At 40.3% G+C, this 24,204-nt stretch overlaps 1 protein-coding gene across 2 annotated transcripts in view; it reads left to right on the forward strand.

Moving 5' to 3' along the window:
* The first annotated feature begins 6,498 nt into the window (after positions 1-6,498).
* GPC6 (glypican 6) overlaps positions 6,499-24,204 on the forward strand; it is a 1,198,922-nt gene continuing 1,181,216 nt past the window's right edge. The window contains exon 1 of one of the 2 annotated variants that reach the window (XM_063714643.1): positions 6,499-7,327. In XM_063714643.1, the coding sequence (XP_063570713.1) occupies positions 7,168-7,327 (160 nt within the window). In that variant the 5' untranslated portion in view covers positions 6,499-7,167. 2 annotated transcript variants of the gene reach the window in all.

The raw sequence follows: 24,204 nt of genomic DNA on the forward strand, positions 1-24,204 counted from the left end.
CCATTGTTTATGATGCCAGATGATCTGAAAACTATGCAAAGCTTCATTCATCCTTCACAAAAGCCAAACAACCAGAATAATGACTGGCAAGAAGCATGGTTTTAATAATCCAGGTATGTCAAATTTACTGCTTAGCTACAGAATCATCTATCATAACATTAATATCTGAATTTATTACAAGTAATACAAAGTTAGACGATCTTTTATTAACTACAAAAATGCAAGTTTATTCATTTGTGATAGGTTTTTCACCTTTGTCACTCTTACATTTACATATCTGATTTGGAAACACTGCAAAAATGTGTGAGCTTCAAATAATGGCATTGTCAAACGCATCTATTAATATTGTGAGCCTTCAAGTCAAAATGAAACTCTTCCTGCTATGCAATAAACTTTCCTAATGATGTTATGAAATGATGCTTAGCCAGTAGTACATTTGTCAAGATTGTTCCAAGGCATAGTCTTAACAGCAATTTTTGAAAGTAAATATTTGGTTACTTAATATTTAAATATATTTAATACCTAAGATGCAGTTCTAGGCATGAAAATCACTAGAATCAATGAAGAGTAGACTCCTGGGTCATTAATATATATGAAAATTTAAACACAGTATTTTATTTAATTTTAGTTTTTGAGACGGGCTCTCACTGTCACCCAGGCTGGAATGCAGTGCACTATCACCACTCACTGCAGCCTTGACCTCCCAGGCTCCGGTGATCCTCCCACCTCAGCTTCCCAAGTAGCTGGGATTATAGGTGCACCCCACCACACCCAGCTAATTTTTGTGTATTTTGTAGAGATAGTATTTCGATATGTTGCCCAGGCTGGTCTCAAACTCCTGGCCTCAAGTACTGGGATTACAGGTGTGAGCCACTGCACCTAGCCTGAAAATAGTATTTTAAATCATTGTGATGCCTTAATACATTTTCTATTCTGTGTCCTTGACTATTGATAGTAGTATTTTAGTTAACGATGAGTAAATCTTAAGATTATATGGAATATTTTTATTGTCTAAGTTTCTGACATATATGAAGACTAAACATAATTAAATAATTAGAGTCCTTTCAATTCTCTTGGATAAACCCTGTCATAACTTTTAGGAGAAGATCTGATTAAGTATATCACATGATTCCCTTCTTTGAAGCCAAACAGTTCTGGCTTCAGAGTCTTAGAAGAATATTGCAAGACAAGAAGAATCTGCTGCCCCATGGTGTTTGGTTTTCCCCCAAGAGATCATTAGTAACCCAGTTTGTTCTCAGCTGCCCTAAAGATATAATTTTAGTTGGTTTATATTAGCACTAGGTATATGTTTAAGGCTCAATAAATGTTAAATGAACTATTAGTATTTCATTGGATATAAACCATAAGATGGAAATGAAAGATTTTCACCATTTCTGGTCATTATTCACCCAGGTTTACCTTTTCTTTCTCTGTAACTCAGCAACCTTCCCATTATCCAGGCACCTGGCAGAGCTACTGTTGTTAAATTTCTGACAGCTTTTTCATTACAGGCCCTGTTTTTCAAGAGGCAGGTTAACTAAGCGATTTTGATTTGTGCCAAGCTGAGATGTGGAATAGACACTTGAAGTCCATTCTCCTGTTTTCCTAAAATTTTATTTGAACTTATTTGTCCTACTTTGATCTAAAAAATACTAAGAAAAAACTAAAATTCACCCATTATTTTCATTCATGATTTCTATAACTGAGCAAAAGGATGATAAATTCTGTTGTACCTCTGCTTTTTATTTTTTTAATAAACCCAAGGCTTTTAAAAAATTAACACAAGACATTTCATACTTCAGAGTTATTATTTTATTCAGAAACATATTAACAGGCAATTGTTTTACTTACATGAGATAGGGTAAGGCCTTTTCACTTTAAAACATGAACCAAATGCTACAATTTGTATTTATGTTAAACGTGACATATTCATGTCAAAACAATATTTTTTTGTCTCATAACCAAGGACTCATCTTTACTGTAGAAAACATGAAAAATGCAGATAAGAGAAAAAAAATTTAAAATCAACCAACCCAGTAAGATCATATTGGATTTCATTCTCTTTTTATGTCCACTCATTCTTCCCTGAAGTTTTAGAAACTTCTGGAAAGCGTTCCCGACTACCTCTCTGCCCCTTCCACATACAGTTAACACACTCTAATCAGTTTTACCTGGTATTTCCATATTCTTTCCATCTACTTCACACACAATTCCATGTGGTTTAGCATCCACCCAGTTTACTATACTAAAATGTTTCTCTCAAAATTTCCAGTAAGCTTCCTTATCATTGTCCAAGTACCATTATCCCCATCTCTTTCTTGTCTGCAATTTGCTTTATGTTTGAAAATCTCCTCACCTGGGTTCCACGATGCTACCTCATGTTTTTGTTCTCTTCTTACCTTTGCAACTATTCACTGTCTCTTGCCTTCAAATTTTCTTATTATTCATTGAGTTTGGTGTATAGGTTAAGTTGCTTTTACTTGTAAACAGTAGAATAACCAACTAACAATGGCATAAACAACAGGATATTTATTGATTATTTAACAAGAAGTCCAGAGGTTGGAAGTCCTAAGGCTGGTTTGGTGACTCAAATAGGAACTCAAGGTTCTTTGCATCCCTCCATTGTCATTGTCTGTCTTCTAGCAATGTCTCGTCTCTTACTCAAAAGATGGCTGTGTAGCTCTAAGAAGGCAGGAGGCTGAGGCAAAATGGCCCTTCTGCTCCTTTAATCAGGGAAAACACTTTTTTTTTCCCAGAAATCTCCATAAATCACATTGGCTAGAAATGGGTCTTACACCCACCCCTACACCAGGGAAAAGTGCTAATTGTGATTCATCCCTTGGTGGTGAGATGCCCCCTGACAAAATCAGTCTTAGAGAAGCAAAAAAGAAAGGGCGATGGCTGTGGGATATGTGATTGACAGGGGCTGCACGACTTGTCTGTCACCTGTGGCTGCTCCTCAAGTCTGCGTCTTTTTTTCTCTACAACTCAAAGTCTCTGAGGTTCCATTCATGTGATGCCCAAAAAGGGTTGTTGTGAAAACCAGTTGGGATGTGAAAGTACTGTATAAACAGGAGTTGTATTGTCTTTTATTAAACATACCATATTTTCCTAATGAGATGCAATCTTTTTGTTGTTGTTGTTGTTGTTTGTTTTGTTTTGCTTTTTGAGACACAGTCTCACTCTTTCTCTCAGGCTGGAGTGCAGTGGTGTAATCTCGGCTCACTGCTACCTCCACCTCCAGGGTTCAAAGGATTCTCTTGCTTTAGCCTCCCAAGTAGCTGGGACTGCAGGCACATACCATCACACCAGCGAATTTTTTGTATTTTTAGTAGAGAAGGGGTTTCGCCATGTTGGCTAGCCTGGTCTCTAACTCCTAAGCTCAGGCAAGCCACCCTCCTTAGCGTCCCAAAGTGGTAGGATTACAGGCGTGAGCCACCACACCCAGCAGAGACACAATCTTAAAATAAATATTTAGTAATTCTCCTTGTATATTGAACCAAACACCAAATCATGCCAATCCTTTCCTCAGAATCTATCAGAATCTATCTACATCTTTCCATTTTCCATCGTCCTATTCTAGGTATCCATTTACCTCATGCTGTTTGTTTGCTGTTTTTTTTTTTTTTTTGAGACGGAGTCTTGCTCTGTCGCCCAGGCTGGAGTGCAGTGGCACGATCTCGGCTCACTGCAAGCTCCGCCTCCCAGGTTCTCGCCATTCTCCTGCCTCAACCTCCTGAGTAGCTGGGACTACAGGCGCCAGCCACCACTCCTGGCTAATTTTTTTATTTTTTTATTTTTTTATTTTTTTTATTTTTAGTAGAGACTGGGTTTCACCATGTCAGGATGATCTTGATCTCCTGACCTCGTGATCCGCCCGCCTCGGCCTCCCAAAGTGCTGGGATTACAGGCGTGAGCCACCGCGCCTGGCCTTTTTTTTTTTTGAGACTGAGTTTCTTTCTTGTTGTCCAGTCCGGAGTGCAATGGCACGATCTCGCCTCACCGCAACCTCCGCCTCCCAGGTTCAAGTGATTCTCCTGCCTCAGCCTTCCGAGGAGCTGAGATTACAGGCACGTGCCAGCACGCCCAGCTAATTTTGTATCTTCAGTAGGGACGGGGTTTCTCCACGTTGGTCAAGCTCGTCTCAAACTCCCGACCTCAGATGATCTGCCTGCCTCGGCCTTTCAAAGTGCTGGGATTATAAGCATGAGCCACCGCGCCCGGCCTTGTTTGCTTCCTCTTGTATGACATTTATCCATGTTCTTTTTTCCTACTACACACAATATAAATACTACAGCTAGGATTCCAGCCATTAGCTGACCTTTTTGTCTAAACCAGATGCCTGCTCCTCCATATGACCTCTCTCCTGTCTGGTCAGGCCTCTTCCAGGAACTTCCATAACATTCCATTCTCATTCCAATACCTTGTCTAGGCTCCTGCTGTAGCTCTCAGTGTTAACTGGAATGTTTGACTTTGTCTCTTACACCACTGCAAACAGTGTGACATTACTCAACAAATGGACCAGGCAGGGTTAAGGTCACCAGTAAAGCAAGTTATCTAATTCTTTGGTCTGACTTGAGTTCACAAACCTACCCTAAACTATTTGACTCTCCTGATGGAATTAATCTATTTATGTTTAGTCATTCTTTTCATGTAGTATCTTTGCCACAAATCCTCAGATCATTTTATAAGTATAGGGACTGTGTGCAATAGTCTAGTGCTATATAGTTGCATTGAGTGCTCATTCAATACTTAACAATTAGCTGATCTTCAAATAATTTAAAACCACATATACTATACATTTACCCATTCTTCCTTTACCTCCATTTAAAATAATGAATTATCTGCTATACTGAGTCAGGGTAAATTACAAGGAGTCCCAGGATAAGGTGGTAGGACAGGAAGTGTGTGTTTTTACCCCCTTCCTCTGGAGTGCATAATGCTTTACTATGATACAAAGAGAAGTCTGAAGGAAGTCACGTCAAATATCACAGAAGTAATAACTTGACTGCAATTCCTGAGCCTATCAACCTCACCGTTTGTCCACAGACATACCAGAATATATTTTTTCTTGATTTCCGACTTGAGGGAAAATAAGTTCAGTGATTTAAGATCTGCCAGTTAGCATAAATATTGTGAAAGCAAAAAATTGTGCCAAAATTTTAAGAGGAAAAAAAGTCAAGTGTGTTGCGTTTTCAGAAAGATTTAGCTATGGAGTTTTTTTTTTTTTTTTTTGGTTTTGTTTTGTTTTGACCTATGAGTTTGAAGAAGACAAAGTGGCTCTGTAAATAAGTCGACTTCATTTTTAAAGCGTTTGGAAAGGTTAAATGAGGTTGAATCTTGAGAGTCTTTTTGGTGGTTAGGAGAGGGGGAATTTATTAAAGACAGGAAGACAACATAGCTAATGTGTTGTGATGATAATGACAAATTGAAAGATTTAAACTTCATGAGTCATTCTGGTCATTCATATCATCATCAGGAAAACATCTTCATGTGTAACTTCATAGGTGAGCTCCACAAAACTGGGCATTACCTTGTAGTAGTTTCTGAATAATGTGCTGATCTATGACACATATAGCCATGTAAGTGAGTAAACACTATTATTATTATTATTTTGTCTTGGTTTTCATTAAACTATCTTAGTAGTTTTAGGAGCTCTGGGTTTCAACACACACTTCTGCCAGCTGACTTTAGTGCGTCAATTAGCATAACAAAGTCAATTAGGCAAACCTGAATTTTCACTTTTATCCTGTTCACAGAACATCGGTGTAAATGGAGACAGGAAGAAGAAATTGGATTGATTCTCCACTTGAGAATTATGTTAACTCGGAAGAAAATGTTAAGTCTACTATGTGAGGGCATCTAGTGAGAGGGAAGATATTACCTCCCTTCCCCCATTATGTCCCTTTATGTACCTCTGACCCTTGTGCTCCCTTTTTCTTGTTGCTTCTGTGGTCCGGTTGTTAGCTTTCCCGATCCTCCACACACTGGAAACCTAAGCATAATGATTTCTGATCCAAGGCTATGGAATATTTGAAATAAAAAAAGGGGACATTGTTGAGTCTAGAACCAAACCTTTAAAAATAAAGAACTACCAGTCTGTAATGCGTGCCTTTAGAAAAAAGTCAAACAGAAATTAGGCAACTAGTTAGAGCCGTGACTGTGCTCTGCCACCCATGATCTCCCGTATATGACTATTTCCACTCTGGCTTTGTGTTTCAGTAGGTCAGGGACACATATTAAGAGCAACAATTGGAACTGCGTTCTCCTTTACCTCCATAAAAATACAGCTTAATAACATGTTAATGACTTAAAATTACCCTGTCTTTCTAGATTGTTTATTGATGTCATTTCAGATCGGTATAAAGGATGTGAAGTGAATAAGAAAATAGGTACGTTTCTTTTTCTTTTTTTCCCCCTTTCTACCGACTAGGAAGAGATCCAGTCCAGGTTTTGCCTTTGACTCGGCCTGTGAATTTCGGCTGTGCAATGTGTAGCACGTTTCTTTCTCCCCCCTCCTTTCTCCTTCCCTCCTGCCTCCAATGTCTGTCTCCAGGATTTCTCTCTTCCTATTTCAGGAGGACTCTCACAGGCTCCCACAGCCTGTGTTAAGCTGAGGTTTCCCCTAGATCTCGTATATCCCCAACACATACCTCCACGCACACACATCCCCAAGAACCTCTCGCTCACACCAACAGACACAAGCGCGCACACACACTCGCTCTCGCTTGTCCATCTCCCTCCCGGGGGAGCCGGCGCGCGTTCCCACCTTCGCCGCACACTCCGGCGAGCCGAGCCCGCAGCGCTCCAGGATTCTGCGGCTCGGAACTCGGATTGCAGCTCTGAACCCCCATGGTGGTTTTTTAAACACTTCTTTTCCTTCTCTTCCTCGTTTTGACTGCACCGTTTCCATCTAGGGGCCAGAGGAGCAAGGCAGCAGCCTTCCCGGCCAGCCCTTGTTGGCTTGCCATCCTCCATCTGGCTTATAAAAGTTTGCTGAGCGCAGTCCAGAGGGCTGCGCTGCTCGTCCCCTCGGCTGGCGGAAGGGGGTGACGCTGGGCAGCGGCGAGGAGCGCGCCGCTGCCTCTGGCGGGCTTTCGGCTTGAGGGGCAAGGTGAAGAGCGCACCGGCCGTGGGGTTTACCGAGCTGGATTTGTATGTTGCACCATGCCTTCTTGGATCGGGGCTGTGATTCTTCCCCTCTTGGGGCTGCTGCTGTCCCTCCCCGCCGGGGCGGATGTGAAGGCTCGGAGCTGCGGAGAGGTCCGCCAGGCGTACGGTGCCAAGGGATTCAGCCTGGCGGACATCCCCTACCAGGAGATCGCAGGTAAGCGCGGGCGCGCTGCAGGGCAGGCTGCAGCCCTCGGCTGCCGCACGTCCCCCTGGCCGCCCGGCGCCCCCTTCCTTCCCCCTGTTGCTGAGTTGGTGCTCACTTTTTGCCACCGCTCTACGGGACTCCGCGTCTCCGTGCTGGGCGGCGGATGCTCCTGCGGCTTCTTCGGCGGGGGAAGGTGTGCGTCTCCGCCGCCTCATTGTGTGCACACGCGGGAGCACCCTAGCTCCCGCCTGTCGCTGCTCTCGCGCCCTTCTACCGCTTGGTTGATGGCTCAGGCCCGCCTGGCCAGGGAGCCCGGGTCACTCCGGGGCGGCTGCAAGGCGCAGACGGAGAGCCGAGCCGGGCGCTCACTCCGCGCTCTGGTTCGGGCAAACTTGGAAGAACTGCGACCGCAGTTTGCCCAGCGCCACAGTCTGAGTGGCGCCTTCTCCACTCCCGCCCTTGCGCCGGCAGGGGCGGTGGAGAGACGCGGAGGGCTCCCCCAGCCCCTCTCTCCCCTATCCCTGTCCTCCGGGGGACAGAGCGCCCGGCGCCTGGGCCAGGGGCGGGCAAGGCTGGGAGGGACCCTTGTCGGGGACCTGGCCTCCGGACGCCGGGATTTCAAGGCTGGTTTGGGGACTTCACGGGCTGCCTGTTTCAGATGTGGGGCGGGCTTTCCCATTACAGTTGCTCAGTGCTTCCCCAGTCGCTGTTGGCCACTCAGGGCTCGGGGACACCCTGCCACCCGGTCCGGAGCCGGCCTCGTCTGCCAGCGAGCAGCCAACTTCAGCGGGTGGCTCAGCTGGGGATTCGGGTCCGGGTTCGGGGGCCCCGTGTCCCCCGCATGCCCGGCCACTGGCATTGCTCCACCAAGAGCTTGAGAGCGCCCACCCTTTCTCTCGGAGCCTGTGTGTGTAGCACTTGGTCTCCGACAACTTGCGCGGCAGTCTGGGTGCTTGTTTTCCGGCTCTTAGCTCCAACCGAATCCGAGCTTCTCTGGGGCTCTGTGAATGAAACGTGTCGGGGAGAGATAATCCTTTGGCTGCTAAAGAACAGAACTGAGAGAGGCCGAGAGAGGCCAGGAGATGCTGCGAGGGCGCGGGCTGCTCAAACCGGGCAGCTGAAGTCCTTAGTGACCTCAGATCGTCAAGTCAAAACGCTCAATTTCCATCAGCCTCTCTCTGCTTTTTGCCAAATAACTGGTGGATGGATGAAAAGCATTTTGCAGATATCTTAGAACATCACAGTTTCGATACGTTTGAGGAATTACTATTTTCTTATGATTTTCAAGCTGTAGAAGTGAGGGTTTTTACTTACACTGAAATGAACACATTAAATAAATTTGAGCATTGCCAAAGAGGGAAAAAAGAGAGGCGCAAATTACCACGCTCATTATATAGAAGGAGCTTTTTCAGTTCAGAGCCAGACATTCCCTTTGCTGAGTCTAAGTTAGAATCTGTGGTGAATTATAAGACTACTTTTCTATCCTTGTTACTTCTTCCTTCTTTTCCAGAACTCCTTAATTTGTTAATCAATGAATAGAAAGTGACTGTCCCCACAGCTCCTTAAGTTTCTTAACTCTCCTTCTCCTTTGTCTACTGTTATTTCATTCTTTTTAATTAATTAATAAGGATCAGCTTCGCTTTTTTTCCCTCCCCAAATCTCAGGGAATTCAACTTTCTAAAAGGTTTATAGTATGGATCACTTCTTCTAGGAACTTTTTCTCCTTTAATCTGGGCTTTTTCAAACGGTATCTTTTAAGCACACAGATATTTCCCAACATGATTTCAGATGCGATATCTCAAAGAAGAAAATAGTTAGGTATTTTTAAATTGCTTCGGTATTCTTTAGCGGATAATGGGACTCTCAGGAGACTAGAGTTCATCCTCAGCATCAGGCACATCTCTTTAATATCAAAGTGAAGATTTTCAATGTAAAACAATTTCTGTAGTTACCATGAATGTTTGTTGAGAACATTCCCAGGGGTTCATGTGAATTCTTCGGTGGATATTTAACTAAAGAGGTTTTTGTTTTTGTTTTTGGTTTCCTCCCCACCTTTTTACAATTGCAGTGTTTGCTTATTAGCTATGAATTCCTAAAATGTGTGCACTTTTTTTTTTTTAAACTCACCTACTTTCCATGAGTAAGGGCATACTGTTAACTTTGCTTTAAGCCTTGTGTCCTTTGATGCTGGTAGACGTAATCAAGATGCAGGTCACCACAGGGTCAGAGGCACATTTAATAGGAAAATAATGAATTGAAAGATAATTGTGTTTTTTAAGGATATACTTGTTTTTTCAAAATCAACTTTACTTAATGCTACCTATTGCTGTTTTAATAATCACTTAGGAAATATACCCTGTTGTTACATGAATACACTCTATCTCTCCTCCCTAGTTCTTGATACTGTTTACATTTAATTATCTAGTGTAAGTGGTTATCTTTTCTTAAACTCTTTTTTATCCTTTGCCTTGATTGGGCATCTAATGGTTTACTTGAAGAATTTCATGTGTCTTCAATCTGCTAGGGCACATAAATTTAAAAGAATTGCTGTTCAGACTTCAGATTCATGACAGCTGTTTCTAATTGAAAGCTATTTGCAGGTAGCTTGCTTAGTGAAATAACTTGAGAAGTAATAAGGACATTATGTTTCATCATGACATTATCAAAGTTTTACTCAGAACTCACAATTGTGAAATAGTGTTGCCCTTTTCTATTCTAGGGTAGAATAGAAACCCAACAGATGAGGAAGTATCACAGGTAATATATAAAGTTATGCTTTCAGAGAATGCTTGGGAAGGAGGAGGCCTTCAAGGGGCAGTTTGCACCATCAGTCTTCACTCAGCACTGATTTTAAACCATCGCAAGGAGATCAGATAGACTCTATTTATCCTTGTTTGAAAAACTTCCAAAGGAGTAGACTCTTGATCCCCTTTCAGCAATCCATTCTAATATTTAGCAATTCTTGTGGTATAGAAATGTTTCCAGATATCTAGCCAAAAGCCTTCACAATGTGCTTGCTTATTTTTTCTTGTTCTGTCTTCTGGGAAGATATTGAGCAGTGAATCATCAGGTTCTTTGTTAGGACAGTTATTCTGATCAAAGGTCAGTGTGAAACATTCTAGTCTTTCCTCATTCATCAGAATTATGACTTAAGTTTCCAATCCTCCTCGTGTTAGTGGCTCTAAACTTCTAAAGGAACTCTAGCACTGAAAATAGCACCTGCTTAAAACTCTGGGAAATTCAGAGAATGTTGTTTCAGGCTTACTCTGCCACTGTTTTATGCCTTGAGTCTTGCTAGGATCATTAATTATAACACTTTGTAGTTAACAGTGACTTATTGGCCTACATGATCATGTTTTCATTACTTATGTAATGTGACATTATTTAACCATCCCTTATATATAATTTATTATGTGCCCATCACCTACTTAAAAATTATTACCTTTATAATATCACCTTACTGAATTCTTCCAATAACTTAGTAGATACTACACATTAACCCCATTTTATAGATAAAAAGGCTATGTGACAGGAACTTTAATTAACTTACCTAAGGGTGACTCAACTAGTAAGTAATGAGGCTGCAGTTCAAACCCAGGCACTCTGACTCCAGGGTCTATACACCTAACTTGGCTCACTGCCTTACAGTATTAAACATTCACCATTTATTTTGAATGAATGCATGCAAAATCTATTATTTCCTCATGTCATATATATATATATATATATATATAGTCTTGTATTATTAATCACTATATGCGTATATGTATCCCTTCCAGTTGTGCATGCTAAATACGTTTCTATTTTGTTCCAACGTCTCTAATTCTCAATATCACTTTGACTTTGGATTTTGTATTCTCAGGAATTGGCCATGCTACCAACATTAAATAGTTCATGCATTTATGCATTTTTCTGAACATTTTCTGTTAAGATATAGTTACATAAAACACAGAAACTAAAGTACGTGTCTTGGTTTCTTTCAGTATACTAGGCCTATTGAGATATTGGGTTAGTCCAACAAAGCTCATGATGGAAAGTTATTCATGGTGCTAGAGGGAGTAAGAACATTTATCTCCACAGATTAGGAAAAAAAATGTAACTAGCTCTGTTTTCAATATTTATTTTGCAACTTTTTCTGTCCCAGGTATTTTGAAAGTTGGGTTACAGCTGGATATTAAAAAAGCACTAAACTCTTCATCTATTTGATATTAATTTATCAAGTATTTATCTAAAAATATATAGTTTAAAAAGATTATTTGCTTGCTTCAAAATACATAATGTTTCCTTTTCATTGACCTTTGCCCAGTGGGCGTTTCCTTTCTCTGGAAACCTTTCTGTCTGCTCCCCCAGCAAACCAACTAATTTAATACATTTACAATTTACACAACTTTTTTTTTTTTCCAGTTTCCATGGAGATATCACATTAACTTAAATGGAAAACAGTGTTTGGTAACTGTTACTCTTTAAAGCCACAGTAAATATCGCAGTTTGAGATAAATTGTTTAATTTCTGTTTATCTGCCTGGTTCAAATATTTCTTATTTCTTTGCCCCCTATTTAGTTAGCTGATTTCTTTAAAAGTTTTTGGAAGGACAGTGTAAGTCACAAATGAGTGAGGTGAACTTCATTTTTTTTTTTTTTTTTTTTTAATGATTCTACAAGTCACTAGATTTCTAAAAGAATCACATTAATTCCAGGTATCAAAGCAATCTAAAGGTTGGGCTATTAGAAGTGCCACTTGTTAAATTCTTGATTTGGGAATTAATTTTAGAGTGATTGTGAGTTATCTTAGCTGATTTAATTAGAGGATAATATGTCATCATTGGGAACAAGAGTTCATTTGAGTTGACTGATATACTTTTTTACATAAAATATCTTTCAACTGCATTGTATCTTAATAATAGCTTGTGACTAGAAATATAGGCCACTGTCAAAATTGATTTAAAATGTACAGCATTATGTTCTTTAAGTATTATGGCATAAAGATTGTGCCATAAATTATGTAAGAAAGTGACTAGTGTTCTTTTAAAATTATGGATGAAATTTATGAACACTTATAAAACACAAAATTATTGAGTAGTTTTAACCTAAAATGACCTAACTTCAATCACTAGTTTTGTATAGAAATATGAGTTTAGGGTAAACATTATAATAAAATAATTGCTTTAAAAATGATTTTAATCTTTTGATCTTATATTGAAACCCACAAAAATAACAGTATAAGAACAACCTTTACCCCCACTTAATTCACGTCTTTCAAATTACTTCTAGAAAGGCCAGTAAGGTGATTTAGATTTATCTTGCCAGTATAAACAGCGATTTAATATTCTTTTAAACTTGGTGCTTATATTTCTTTACAGACTAAATTCTGCTATGTTAAATTCTTGAGCTGGTACATAATTTAACTTTAAATATTTTCATAGATCTCTCCAGTATTATTCAGTTTTCAATGATATATATAGTACAGTTTGAAAGTACTATTGACTCCCTGGGATCATATATTTGTAATAAAGGGTTTCATAGTGGTGAGACTTGGGTAAATATTTTAAAATTCTAATAATCCTGGATGAAAATATCTAAGAATTTTTAATAACCTTGGATGAAAATTATGTTTTAAATGAATATGCCAGTTAGTAACCAAAAAAAAAAAATCAAAATTTGGTTTCACATTTTCACATTATTCAGGTTATTGGGTATTTTAATAACCCATTCTCTCTTTCTTCTAGGCATTTTTTCTTCATGCAATGAGTATTTATTATGGGTAAGTCATTGTACCAGGTTCTGGGGGCAGAGCCCCAGGGAATTTGAATCCCAGCAGGGAAGCAGAAATTAAGGACACCATTCACAATTAATTAATTGCGACTGAGATAAATGCATAGCACTAAGGATACGTGGTACTGTGAAAGCATTTTATAGGAGCATTTGATCAAATCAGAGTCAGAATAATGGGATCTGAAGCATGGGTGCCCTTCAGTAAGGAAGCAGGAGTATGGAACGGGCACAAATTTCCTGTGTGATGAGAATACCCTGCAAACGTGAGGAGGGTTCCAGTCCCTGGGGAGAGTGGTCGGTGAGTGGGGAGAGGGGTGTGGGAGAGACTGGAGAAGAGGGCCCAAAGGTCAGGTTAATGACTTACATAGATAGAAAGTATCCAAAGGTAACCCCTGCATCTTGGCCCTAAGTTGTTCCCTTTTTCACAGCAGACCTGAACCTTTAGCTAAAAAGCTCAGTAGTGCTAAAGTCAAGTTTTTACACATCCAGTCGTTTCAAATATAGCACAAAGAAGCAGGTTTTTAACCATTTAGAGCATGTTTGCCTTGTGCACTCTGTAAAACTGTACCTGTCTGCTAGCCATATATAAGACAACCCTGGGGTGATCAAAGACTCCTAGCTGCTGCAGACCTTAGGAGCTCTCTGGCCCTGAGGCTGTCTACCCTGTTGCTGATGACATTGCCTGGGTCATAATGCCCTTCTCCCCTGGGAGTTCCTTGACCTTCTGCCCTTTTGGGTGGTGGCCCGTTTGTTAGCCCTGCAAGGTCTCATGCTGTGAGGGACTTTCCTTCACATGCAACCTAAGTGTCTTCCAAATTAAGCTCACTGTGTGCTACTGCCACCTGGGGGTCATGTCATCCTCCCCCACCCCCATCAGCCCTGACATCCCTCAAACCCACTACAGTGACTTTGATCTTTAGCCTGAGTCCCTTAAGAAACTGTTGAATAAGTGTTTTAATCAGGATTGGATATAGTTTTGAAGTATTACATTGGTTGCTCTATAGAGAAAGGATTGAGGGGAAAAAAACAGATACAGGAAAAGGAGGAGAGGCTAGCTAGGACTAGAGTGGTGACCATGGAAATAGAAAGGATTCAAGAAATACTTAGTAGGTGAAATGGATCAAAGTTACTTATTTAGCATCTACTATGTGACTGACAATGAATAAGGACTGGGTTGTGTGTTTGTGTATGTGTGTGTGTGGGAGAGAGAGAGAGAGAGTGAGAGAGAGAGAGAAAGGGAAGGAAGAGAGAGAGAGAATTAAGAGAGAAGTAAGTGTCCCAGAAATGTTAATTGAATTACCATGGTAATAAAAATACTTTAGCATAGTTCTCGTGTGCTTCATAATGGAGACAAAACTCAATATCATTAAACCAGCAGAAGCCTATTAACAGTATCAGTGTCACTGAGAGAAAGAGATTTCTCAAATAGGATCAGATGAATTGCTAACTCTCAAAAGTGTAGAAATATCAAAATACATGTAATCAGCTACATTCACGATGAAATTTAAGTCACAGTACTTTCTGTTCTGTCAGTGAAAAAAAAAAAACTTCAAATTTTTTACCCTAATGGAGAATTAATCAAATTGTACCATCATTTCCATCAGTAATGATATTTGGTACTTAAACTACTGACACAGCATTGTTTTAATCTAAGTACCAAATATCATTACTGATTATAATAACAACAATGAGAGGTTGAAGCAGAAAGGAGGAGGCAAAATTTAATTGGAGCCTTGAAGGACAAGTAGCATTTGACAAAGGGCCGTGAAAGAAGGAGGCAGTTACGGAGTAATTAAATATGTGAGCAAAGTAGGGTGTGCGGAGGAGAGCACAGAAATGAATCTGATATTGAATAGATAGGGTGGGATTGGATTTTTGGAGGGCCTTGAAAATTCTAGGCTTTATATGACAGAAAGTAGGTCATCATCTCAGGTTCTTGGCAGAGAGGTGACATGACGAAAGTATTGTTTTGGATTAGGCAAGCAGTATCACAGGATGGATTAGAGAAGAGATCATTAAAGGCCCCGGGTGAGGGAAGAAGGACAGCCAGGAGACACTTAAATTTTAGAGGCTTAGGCAGGAGATTGCCAAGGTCTCAGAGGAGGATGAGAGGAGTGAAGAAGGGGTGAATAAGGCCATGAGAGAAGGAAGAAACAAGATTAAAAGGGAAAATTTTTAAAAATTAAAAACTTCACTCTGCTACTTAGAAATTCCAATAAAAGAGTTTAGAGGATGAGCTGTTGAAACTCTCAACTCAAGTACTCTGTGTCAGTTAAGATACTTTTGGCAGCAGGTCACAGAAATTCCTGACTCAACTGGCTTACACAGTCAGGGAAAGCCGTTATTTCACATAACAAGAAATCCCAGTGCAGAGCTCTTGCAGGAGTGAGAAAGCTGTAAGCTTGCAGTATCAACAGGGTGCCAGGTTCTCTGTCTTTTGGCTCTCAGATCCTTATTCCACCAGATCACCTCCAAATAAACACAAGATGATGGCTAGAGTTCCAGGAGCTAAGGCCTCATGACAATGCCTAGAGGCACAGAAAGGAATGATTTCTTCCCACATGTCTCTTCCTTGACGAGGCAGACAACTCTCAACAGTCCCCCAGCAGAGATGCCCACCCTTCTCATTTCAGAATTGCCTCCTATGCCTATACCTAGAAGGGAAGGCAAAAGGTTATGGTCTTTCAGCTGGACCCTCAGATGGGAGCTGATGATCATAGCATGGCTTAGCTAATCTTCATTATCTTTTTTTGGTTATTCTTTCAAATTTCAATAGCTTTAGGAGTACAAGTGGTTGTTGGTTACATGGATGAATTATATAGTAGTGAATTCTGAGCTTTTAGTGTACCTGTCACCCAAATAGTGTTCATTGTACCCAAGAGCAAATTTTTCATCCCTCACTCTCTTCCCACCCTCCCTACTTCTTAGTCTCCAGTGTCTATTATAACAGGGATCCCCAACCCCCAGGCCATGGACTGGTAATGGTGTGTGGCCTGTTAGTGACTGGGCCATACAGCAGGAGGTAACAGTAGGCAAGTGAACATCACTGCCTGCGCTCTGCCTCCTGTCGAATCAGCAGTGGCATTAGCTTTTCTTAGGAGCATGAACTCTGTCGTGAACTGCTCATGCGAGGGATGTAGGTTGCGTGCTCATTATGAGAATCTAATGCCTGATGGTCTGAGGTGAAACAGTTTCATATCCAAACCATCCCCACCAATCCATGGAAAAACTGTCTTTTATGAAACCAGTCCCTGGTGCCAAAAAGGTTGGGGACTGCTGCATTATACCACTCTGTGTGCCCCTGTGTATGCATACTTATCTCTCACTTATTAGTGAAAACATGGTATTTGGTTTTCTGTTCCTGAGTCACTTCATTTAGGATAATGGCCTCCAATTCCATCCAAGTTACTGCAAAAGACATGATTTCGTTTTTTTTCGGGCTGAGTAGTATTCCATAGTCTATATATTCCAAATTCTTTTTATCCGCTTACTGTTTCATGGGTACTTAGGTAGAATTCCCTGTTTGCAATTGTGAGTTGTGTTGTGATAAATATATGAGTGCAGTTGTCTTTTTGATAAAATGACTTCTCTTCCTTTGACTAGGTAAACCCAATAGTGGGATTGCTGGATTGAATGGTAGATCTACTTTTAGTCCTTTGAGAAATTTCCATGCTGTTTTCTGTAGAAGTTGGACTAATTTACATTCCCACCAACAGTATATAAGCATTCCCTCTTCACCACATCTACATCAACATCTATTGTTTTTTGATTTTTTAAATAATGGCCATTCTGACTAGGATAAGGTGGTATCTCATAGTAGTTTTAATTTTCATTTGCATGATAATTAGTAATGTTAAGCATTTTTTTCACGTTTTTGCCCATTCACGTGTCTTCTTTTGAAAAATATCTCTTCATGTTATTTACACACTTTTTAATGTGATTATTCATTTTATTCTTGCTGATTTATTTGAGATCCTTGTAGATTATAGATATTAGTCCTTTGTCAGATGCATAGTTTGCAAATCTTTCCTTTCATTCTGTAGTTTGTTTACTCTTTTGATTATTTCCTTTGCTATGCAGAAGCTTGCTAGATTAATTAAGTCCAACTTATATATTTTTGTTTTTATTTCATTTGCTTTTGGAGTCTTAGTCATAAATTATTTGCCTAGGCCAGTGTCCAGAAGAGTTTTTCTTAGGTTTCATTCTAGAATTTTAATAGTTTCAGGTCTTACAATTAAGTCTTTAATTCATCTTAAGTTATTTTTTCATATGGTGAGAGATAGGGATCCAGTTTTATTCTTGTGCATGTGACTAGACAGTTTTCTCAGGACCATTTATTGAATAGGGTGTACTTACCCCAGTGTATGTTTTTGTCTGCTTTGTCAAAGATTCGTTGGTTGTAGGGATTAGGCTTTATTTCTGGGTTCTCTATTCTGTTCTATTTGTCTATGTGTCTATTTTTACACTATTACCATGCTATTTGGGCTTCTATAGCATTGTAGTATAATTTGAAGTTGGGTGATGTGATGCCCTCAGCTTTGTTCTTTTTGCTTAGGATTGCTTTGGCTACTCGGGCTCCTTGTGGTTCCATATGAATTTTGGGATTGCTTTTTCTAACTCTGTGAAAAATTATATTGGTAAATTGATAGAAATTGCATTGAGTCTGTAGAATACTTTCGGCAATATGGTCATTTTCACAATATTGATTCTTCCAATCCATAAGCATGGGGTGTTTTTCCATTTGTTTGTGTGATCTACAGTTTTTCCTCAGTGTTTTGTAGTTCTCCTTGTAGAGATCTCTCACATCCTTGGTTAAATATATTCCTTATACTTTAAAATAAAAATTTTATTGTTTTGCAGCTATTGTAAATGGGATGGAATTCTTGATTTGATTCTAAGCTTGGTCATTATTGGTATTTAGCAGTGCTACTGATTTGCATGGGTTGGCCTTGTAACCTGAGATATTACTGAGTTCATTTACCAAATCCAGTAGTCTTTTGGAGGAGTCTTTAGGGTTTTTTTAGGTACAGGAACATATCATTGGCAAACAGACATAGTTTGACTTCCTCTTTTCTAATTGGAATGCCTTTTATTTCTTTCTTTTGCATAATTGCTCTGGCTAGGACTTCCAGTATATGTTCAATAGAAGTAGTGAAAGTGGGCATCCTTGTCTTGTTCCACTTCTTAAGGGAAATGTTCTTATGAGGGGATGCTTTCAACTTTTCTCCCTTCAGTATGATGTTCACTGTGGGTGCGTCATATATGGCTTTTATTATTTTGAAGTATGCTCCTTCTATGCCTTGTTTCTTGAGGGTTTTTATCATGAAGTGATGCTGAATTTTATTAAGTGCTTTTTCTTCATATACTGAAATGACCATACAGCTTTTGTTATTAATTCTGTTTATGTGGTGAATTACATTTGTTGACTTGCATATGTTGAACCATCCTTGCATTCCTGAAATGAAGCTTAGTTGATCCTGGCAATTTATCTTTTTGTTGTGCTATAGTATTTGGTTTACTATGTTTTGTTGAGGATTTTTGCATCTGTGTTCATCAGAGATCTCAGTCCACAGTTTTATTTTTTTGTTGTGTCTTTCCTGACTTGGGTATCAGGGTGATACTGGCTTCATAGGATGAGTTAGGGAGGATTCCTCCTTCTCAATCTTTTGAAATAGTTTTAATAGGATTGGTATCACTTCTTTTAATGTCTGGTCACATTCAGCATGAATCTAGCTGGTCCTGGGCTTCATTTTGTTGGAAAATTTTTTTAATTACTGATTTGATTTCACTACTTGTTATTTGTCTCTTCAGGATTTCTGTTTCTTCCTGATTCAAGCTTGGGGGTTTTATGTTTCCAGAAATTTATTCATTTCCTCTAGATTTTCCATTTAGTATGCTTAGAGATGTTCATAGAACATCAGATCTATGAAAATGGAGACATTACAACTGATACCACAGAAATACAAAAGATCATCTCAGATCATTTTTTGTATTTCTGTGGTATCAGTTGTAATGTCTCCATTTTTATTTCTGATTGAGCTTATTTGAATCTTCTCTATTGTTTTCCTGGTTAACCTAGCTAGTGATTTATCAATTTTATCTTTTCAAAGAACCAACTTTTCATTTCATTGATCTTTGTATTTTTTTTTCAGTTTCAGTTTTGTTTAGTTCTGCTCTGATCTTTGTTATTTCTTTTCTGCTACCTTTGGGTTTGGTTTTTCTTGTTTTTCTAGCTCCTTGAGGTGTGACATTGGTTGTCAATTTGTGATCTTTTTGTCTTTTTTGATGTAGGCATTTAGTGCTATAAGCTTTCCTCTTAGTACTGCTTTTACAGTATCCCAGAGATTTTGATAACTTGTGTCACTGTCATCATTCATTTTGAAAAAATTCTTAATTTTAATATTGATTTTGTCATTAACCTAAAAATCATTCAGGAGCAGATAATTTAATTTCCATATATTTGTGTAGTTTTGGGAGTCCCTCTTGGAATTGATTTTTAGGTTTATTCTGCTGTAGTCTGAGAAGATGCCTGATATGATTTTGATTTTTAAAAATTTATTGGAACTTGTTTTGTGGCCTATTGTATGATCTGTCTTGGAAACTATTCCATGTGCTTATGACAAGAATGTATATTCTCTAGTTTGGTGTAGAATGTTCTGTAAGCCTCTGTTAGGTCCATTTGTCCTAGAATCCAGTTTATGGCAAATGTTTCTTTGTTGACTTTCTGCCTCAATGATCTAGCTAGTGTTGTGTTGAAGTCCCCCACTATGATTGTATTGCTGTATTTCTCTTTTATTAAATCTAGTAGTATTTGTTTTACAAATCTGGAAGCTCTGGTGTTAGGTGTATGTTTATTTAAGGTTGTTATCTCTTCTTGTTGAGTTGACCAACTATCATTATATAATGACCGTCTATGTCTTTTTATTATTTATTTACTTATTTACTTTTGTTGATTTAATGTCTGATTTATCTGATATAAGAATGACCAGTGCTGCTCATTTTTGGATGCCATTTGTGTGGTATATTTTGTTCCACCCCTTTACCTTGAGTCTGTAAGAATCTTCACAAGTTAAGTGGGTCTCCTGAAGGCAACACATACTTAGGTTGTGCTTTTTAAATTAAATCCACTAATCTATCTTTTAAGTGGGGCATTTAGATAATTTATATTCCAAGTTAATAGTAATATGTTAAATACTCTTCCAGTCATCATGTTGATTGCTACCTAGTTGTTTTGTATTCTCCATCATGTTACTATTTTATAAGCAGTGAGTTTTATATTTTGAATGTTTTTTATACTGGTGCATATAGAACTTTCATTCTGATGTTTTGAATTCCTTTGAGCATTTCTTATAGGTCCAGTCTAGTGGTGACAGATTCTCTCCGAGTTTGCTTTACTGGGAGAGACCTTATTTCTCCCTCATTTATGAAACTAAGTTTTGCACCATACGAAATTCTTGGTGACTGTTACTCTGTTTAAGAAGACTAAATATAGAATTCCAATCCCCTCTGGCTTGTGAGTTTTTTGCTGAGAAGTCTGCCATTAGTCTGACAGATTTTCCTTTAAAAGTTTTGATGCCTTTGTCTCACTATTGTTAGAATTATTTCTTTCATGTTGACTTTAGATAACCTGATGATTACATGGCTTACTGATATTCTTTTTGCAATGAATCTCCCAGGAGTTCTTTGAGCCTCTTGTGTCTGGATGTTTAAATCTCTATCAAGCAGAGAAGTTCGCCTCAAATATTCCCTCAAATAGGTTTTCCAAACTTTTTACTTTTTCTTCTTCTCCTTCAGGAATACCTATGATTGTAGGGTTTGGATGTTGTAGAGAATCCCATATTTGTTGGAGACTGTATTCATTTCTTTTGATTCTTTTTTCTTTTTTTTTTTTTGTTTGATTGGGTAAACCCAAAAGCCTTATATCCAAGCTCTGAAATTATTTCTTTTGCTTGGTCTAGTCTCTTGGTAAAACTTTTCATTGCATTTTGTAACTCCCTAAATGAGTCTTTCATTTCCAGAAGTTCTGTTTTTTGTTTGTTTGTTTGTTTGGTTTGGTTTTGATTTTTTGATTTTTTAAAATCTATCTCCTTGGAAAATTTTCATTTATATCTTGAGTTGTTTTCTTGATTTCTTTATGTTGGTTTCGACTTCCTCTTGGATCTCATTCAGACACTTTATGATAAGTGTTTTGAATTCTTTATCTGGTATTTCCAAGATTTCATTTTGGTTTAGATTTATTGCTAAAGAGTTAATGAGATCTTTTGGGGGCATTGCAAAACTCTGCTTTTCATATTGCCAGAATTATTTTTCTGCTTCCTTCTCATCTGGATAGAATGTTTCTTCTTCTTATTTTTGAATTGAGTTTTGACTGCAATGGTTTTTTTTTTTTTTTTTTTCTCTCTTTGAGGGTGTAACTATAATGTGTATAGTTTATGATTCCCTAGCTTTGGCTCTGGGTAATTTCAGTTGCAAAGACTCTGTGTGAGTTCCTTGGTTATAGAGAATTTTGTCTGATGGCTTTCTTAGGTCCTGCTTATAGTAACAATGTAGCGGGTATGTGAATAGGGTCACTGTCTCCTGTGGTGCTGGAATGGCAGAGGTCTCATGAAGCTTATTTTATTCCTCTTGATGTGTACTTTTTTCCCCAGTATTTTTTTCACTGGGTTGAACAATTTAGTCTTCAGTTTAATTAGAGGTGTCCATGGGTAAGAATTGGCTATGGCTGAGGTAGGTGGGTATATGCAATACCACAATGGTGGGCACACATCCCAGCCCTGATGGATGTAGCCTGGGGAGTTCCCATGAAATGCACTGAGGTCTTCATAGGTGAAAGGGAGGGTGCTACCTCAGCTCTACTACAAGCCTGGCAGAAAACAACCCAACTCCCTATCATGCTTCTGTCCCAGTGTTCTGGATATTCAGATTAGACGAGCATCTTTCCATCTTCAGGAATGCTGACATTTTGTGTAGAGAGGGAGCAGGGCTCTACTCCTCTTGCAAGCCTGACCCCAGAGGACACACATCCTGTGGAGACACAGTCACCCCAAAATGCTCTAGAAAGACCATCTACAGATGCTCCCAAGCCAAGCTCCTACAGGAGACATCCTGGCTGTGTCTGCAGCAGTGGGTGAGGGGGAGAAGTCCCCTCTATGTCCCTTCATGAGTACTGGGGCTGCTCGACCGCTGGGGAAGAATTGCAGTCTTCCCACTGAGCTGAGCACTGTGCCTGTCTCTCTGCTGAAAGAGTTGCAGCTGCTCCTAGCCTACAAGCAGCAAGTTCACGGACACAGAAAAGCCTGCACTCTGTTTCTTTTGTCCCACAGGGTGCTCCCTTGGTATGGTGCACTCCCCCTTCCCCTAGGTATGACAATCCCTGGGGGCCAGACCACTGTGAATCCTGCTGTTCCTCTGGGTCTAGCCACCATGTGGGGTTGCCACAATCCAGGTTGGTACTGAGGCATGTCTGCAAGGGATCCTGTGATATGAAGACACAAGGGTTGAAAGTCCCTGAGCAGAACAGAGTCTCGCAATGGATGCACACTCAGTATGCACACTCAGTATGGCACCTGCTACTACAGGTTGAGACCAGGGGGAACAGGAAGGGACCCTGTTTGAGATGGTAGCCCAATGTAATGCCCTCGAGAAGTCCCCAGATCGCAGCCCGCTCCAGTACTTGGGCTCATGGTGGCAAAAAAGCTCTCCTTGAGTTTGGGTACCAGCAGTCTGCTGCAAGGGCTAGAGAGGCCAAGAGCATTCCCACCTACCCTTTCCACAGAATACTAAGTCTCTCTTGATTTGATCTCTGCAAGCTTCTTGGTTCCTTAATTTTTGTGTATGCTGTAGATTCTTCCAATGAACTTTCCAATGGGCTCCAACAATCTCCCCTTAACACTCCATTTAGGCTATGGTTATTCACATTCACCTGTAATTCGTTTTTTTTGTTGTTGTTTTGTTCTGAAGGGAATTGTTCACCCATGTCTCTAGTCAGCCACCTAGAAAAGCCCTCTGATCCCTCAGGCCATGGACTGGTCTACAGGACTTGCAGTAGCTTGGGCTTTGCTCTTAGCTTCAGAGGCAAGTGATATGGTTGGAGCTGGACCAGGCTGACCTGTCCTCTCCAGTCTCCCAGTGGCAGGTGCGAGCACCAGCTCTGATGGGGGTGGCAGGGGAGTGGTGTGGGCTCTGTAGGTCTGTCTTGGTCTGTTCAGGATTTCTAAATAAGGCTATTTGATGTGGTTTGGTGGCTTTCTCACTTGCCAGCTGTAGCATCAGTGTACTGGGCATGTGAACGGGCTCAAGGCCTCCTGGGTAGCTGGGGTGGTGTGGACAATGGTGTTAGCTGAGGTCAAAGAAGAGTTTTCTCCTTCACAAGCACTGTGTTATTGTGTCAGAAGATGTTGTAATGGGCTGTGCTGGGTGAAGTCGGGCCAGGAGGTAGCGCTTGTAGGACAGAACCAGCTGCTGGGGTGGCCATGGGATGCTTGGCCTGTGTTATTCAGGGGAAGCACTCAGATGTCGCTAGTGATGGGCAGGGCCGTGGAACTCCTAAAAGGCCCTGTCTGTGTTCTGCTGCCAAGGTGGGTGGAGGGGAAAAGCTGGGTGGGGGCTGGGTCAGGCAGTCCTGTGCTTTGGCTCCCTAAGTGTGAGTGCAAGCAGGGACCCTGATGGGAGTCAGTGGGAAATTCCCTGGCCACTGGGGTAATGTTTCAGAAAGGAATGGAACCACTTTCACTGCATAAAAGAGTCCACGCTGGGAGCCGGGCAGCAGGTGGCAGTGAGACCCACCCAGCTCCCATGCCTTTGACAGGGCAGATCTCACACCCACAGACTTCTGCTGGCAGAAAGCTGCAAGGGCTGGCTGGGTCCCACAGTGCAAGACTGCCACACACTGCAAGACTTCCCACCCAAGACAGAAACCGCAGCTCTTAGGCCACACACCCCTTCTAGTTCAGCCCACGAAGCAGGGGCACCTGGCTCCTGTGCCCATGCCAGAAGCATGCTTTATGCTTAAGATTAGGTTGCAAATCTCGCTTGGGAGCTTCTTTCAGCCTGTGGCCATCTCCTGAGTTAGCTAGCAGATTTCCACGTGGGCGTCTGTGAGTTGGATTAGGAGTG

The sequence above is a fragment of the Pongo abelii genome, chromosome 14 (assembly GCF_028885655.2).
Source record: "Pongo abelii isolate AG06213 chromosome 14, NHGRI_mPonAbe1-v2.0_pri, whole genome shotgun sequence".
NCBI classification, from domain to species: domain Eukaryota; kingdom Metazoa; phylum Chordata; class Mammalia; order Primates; family Hominidae; genus Pongo; species Pongo abelii.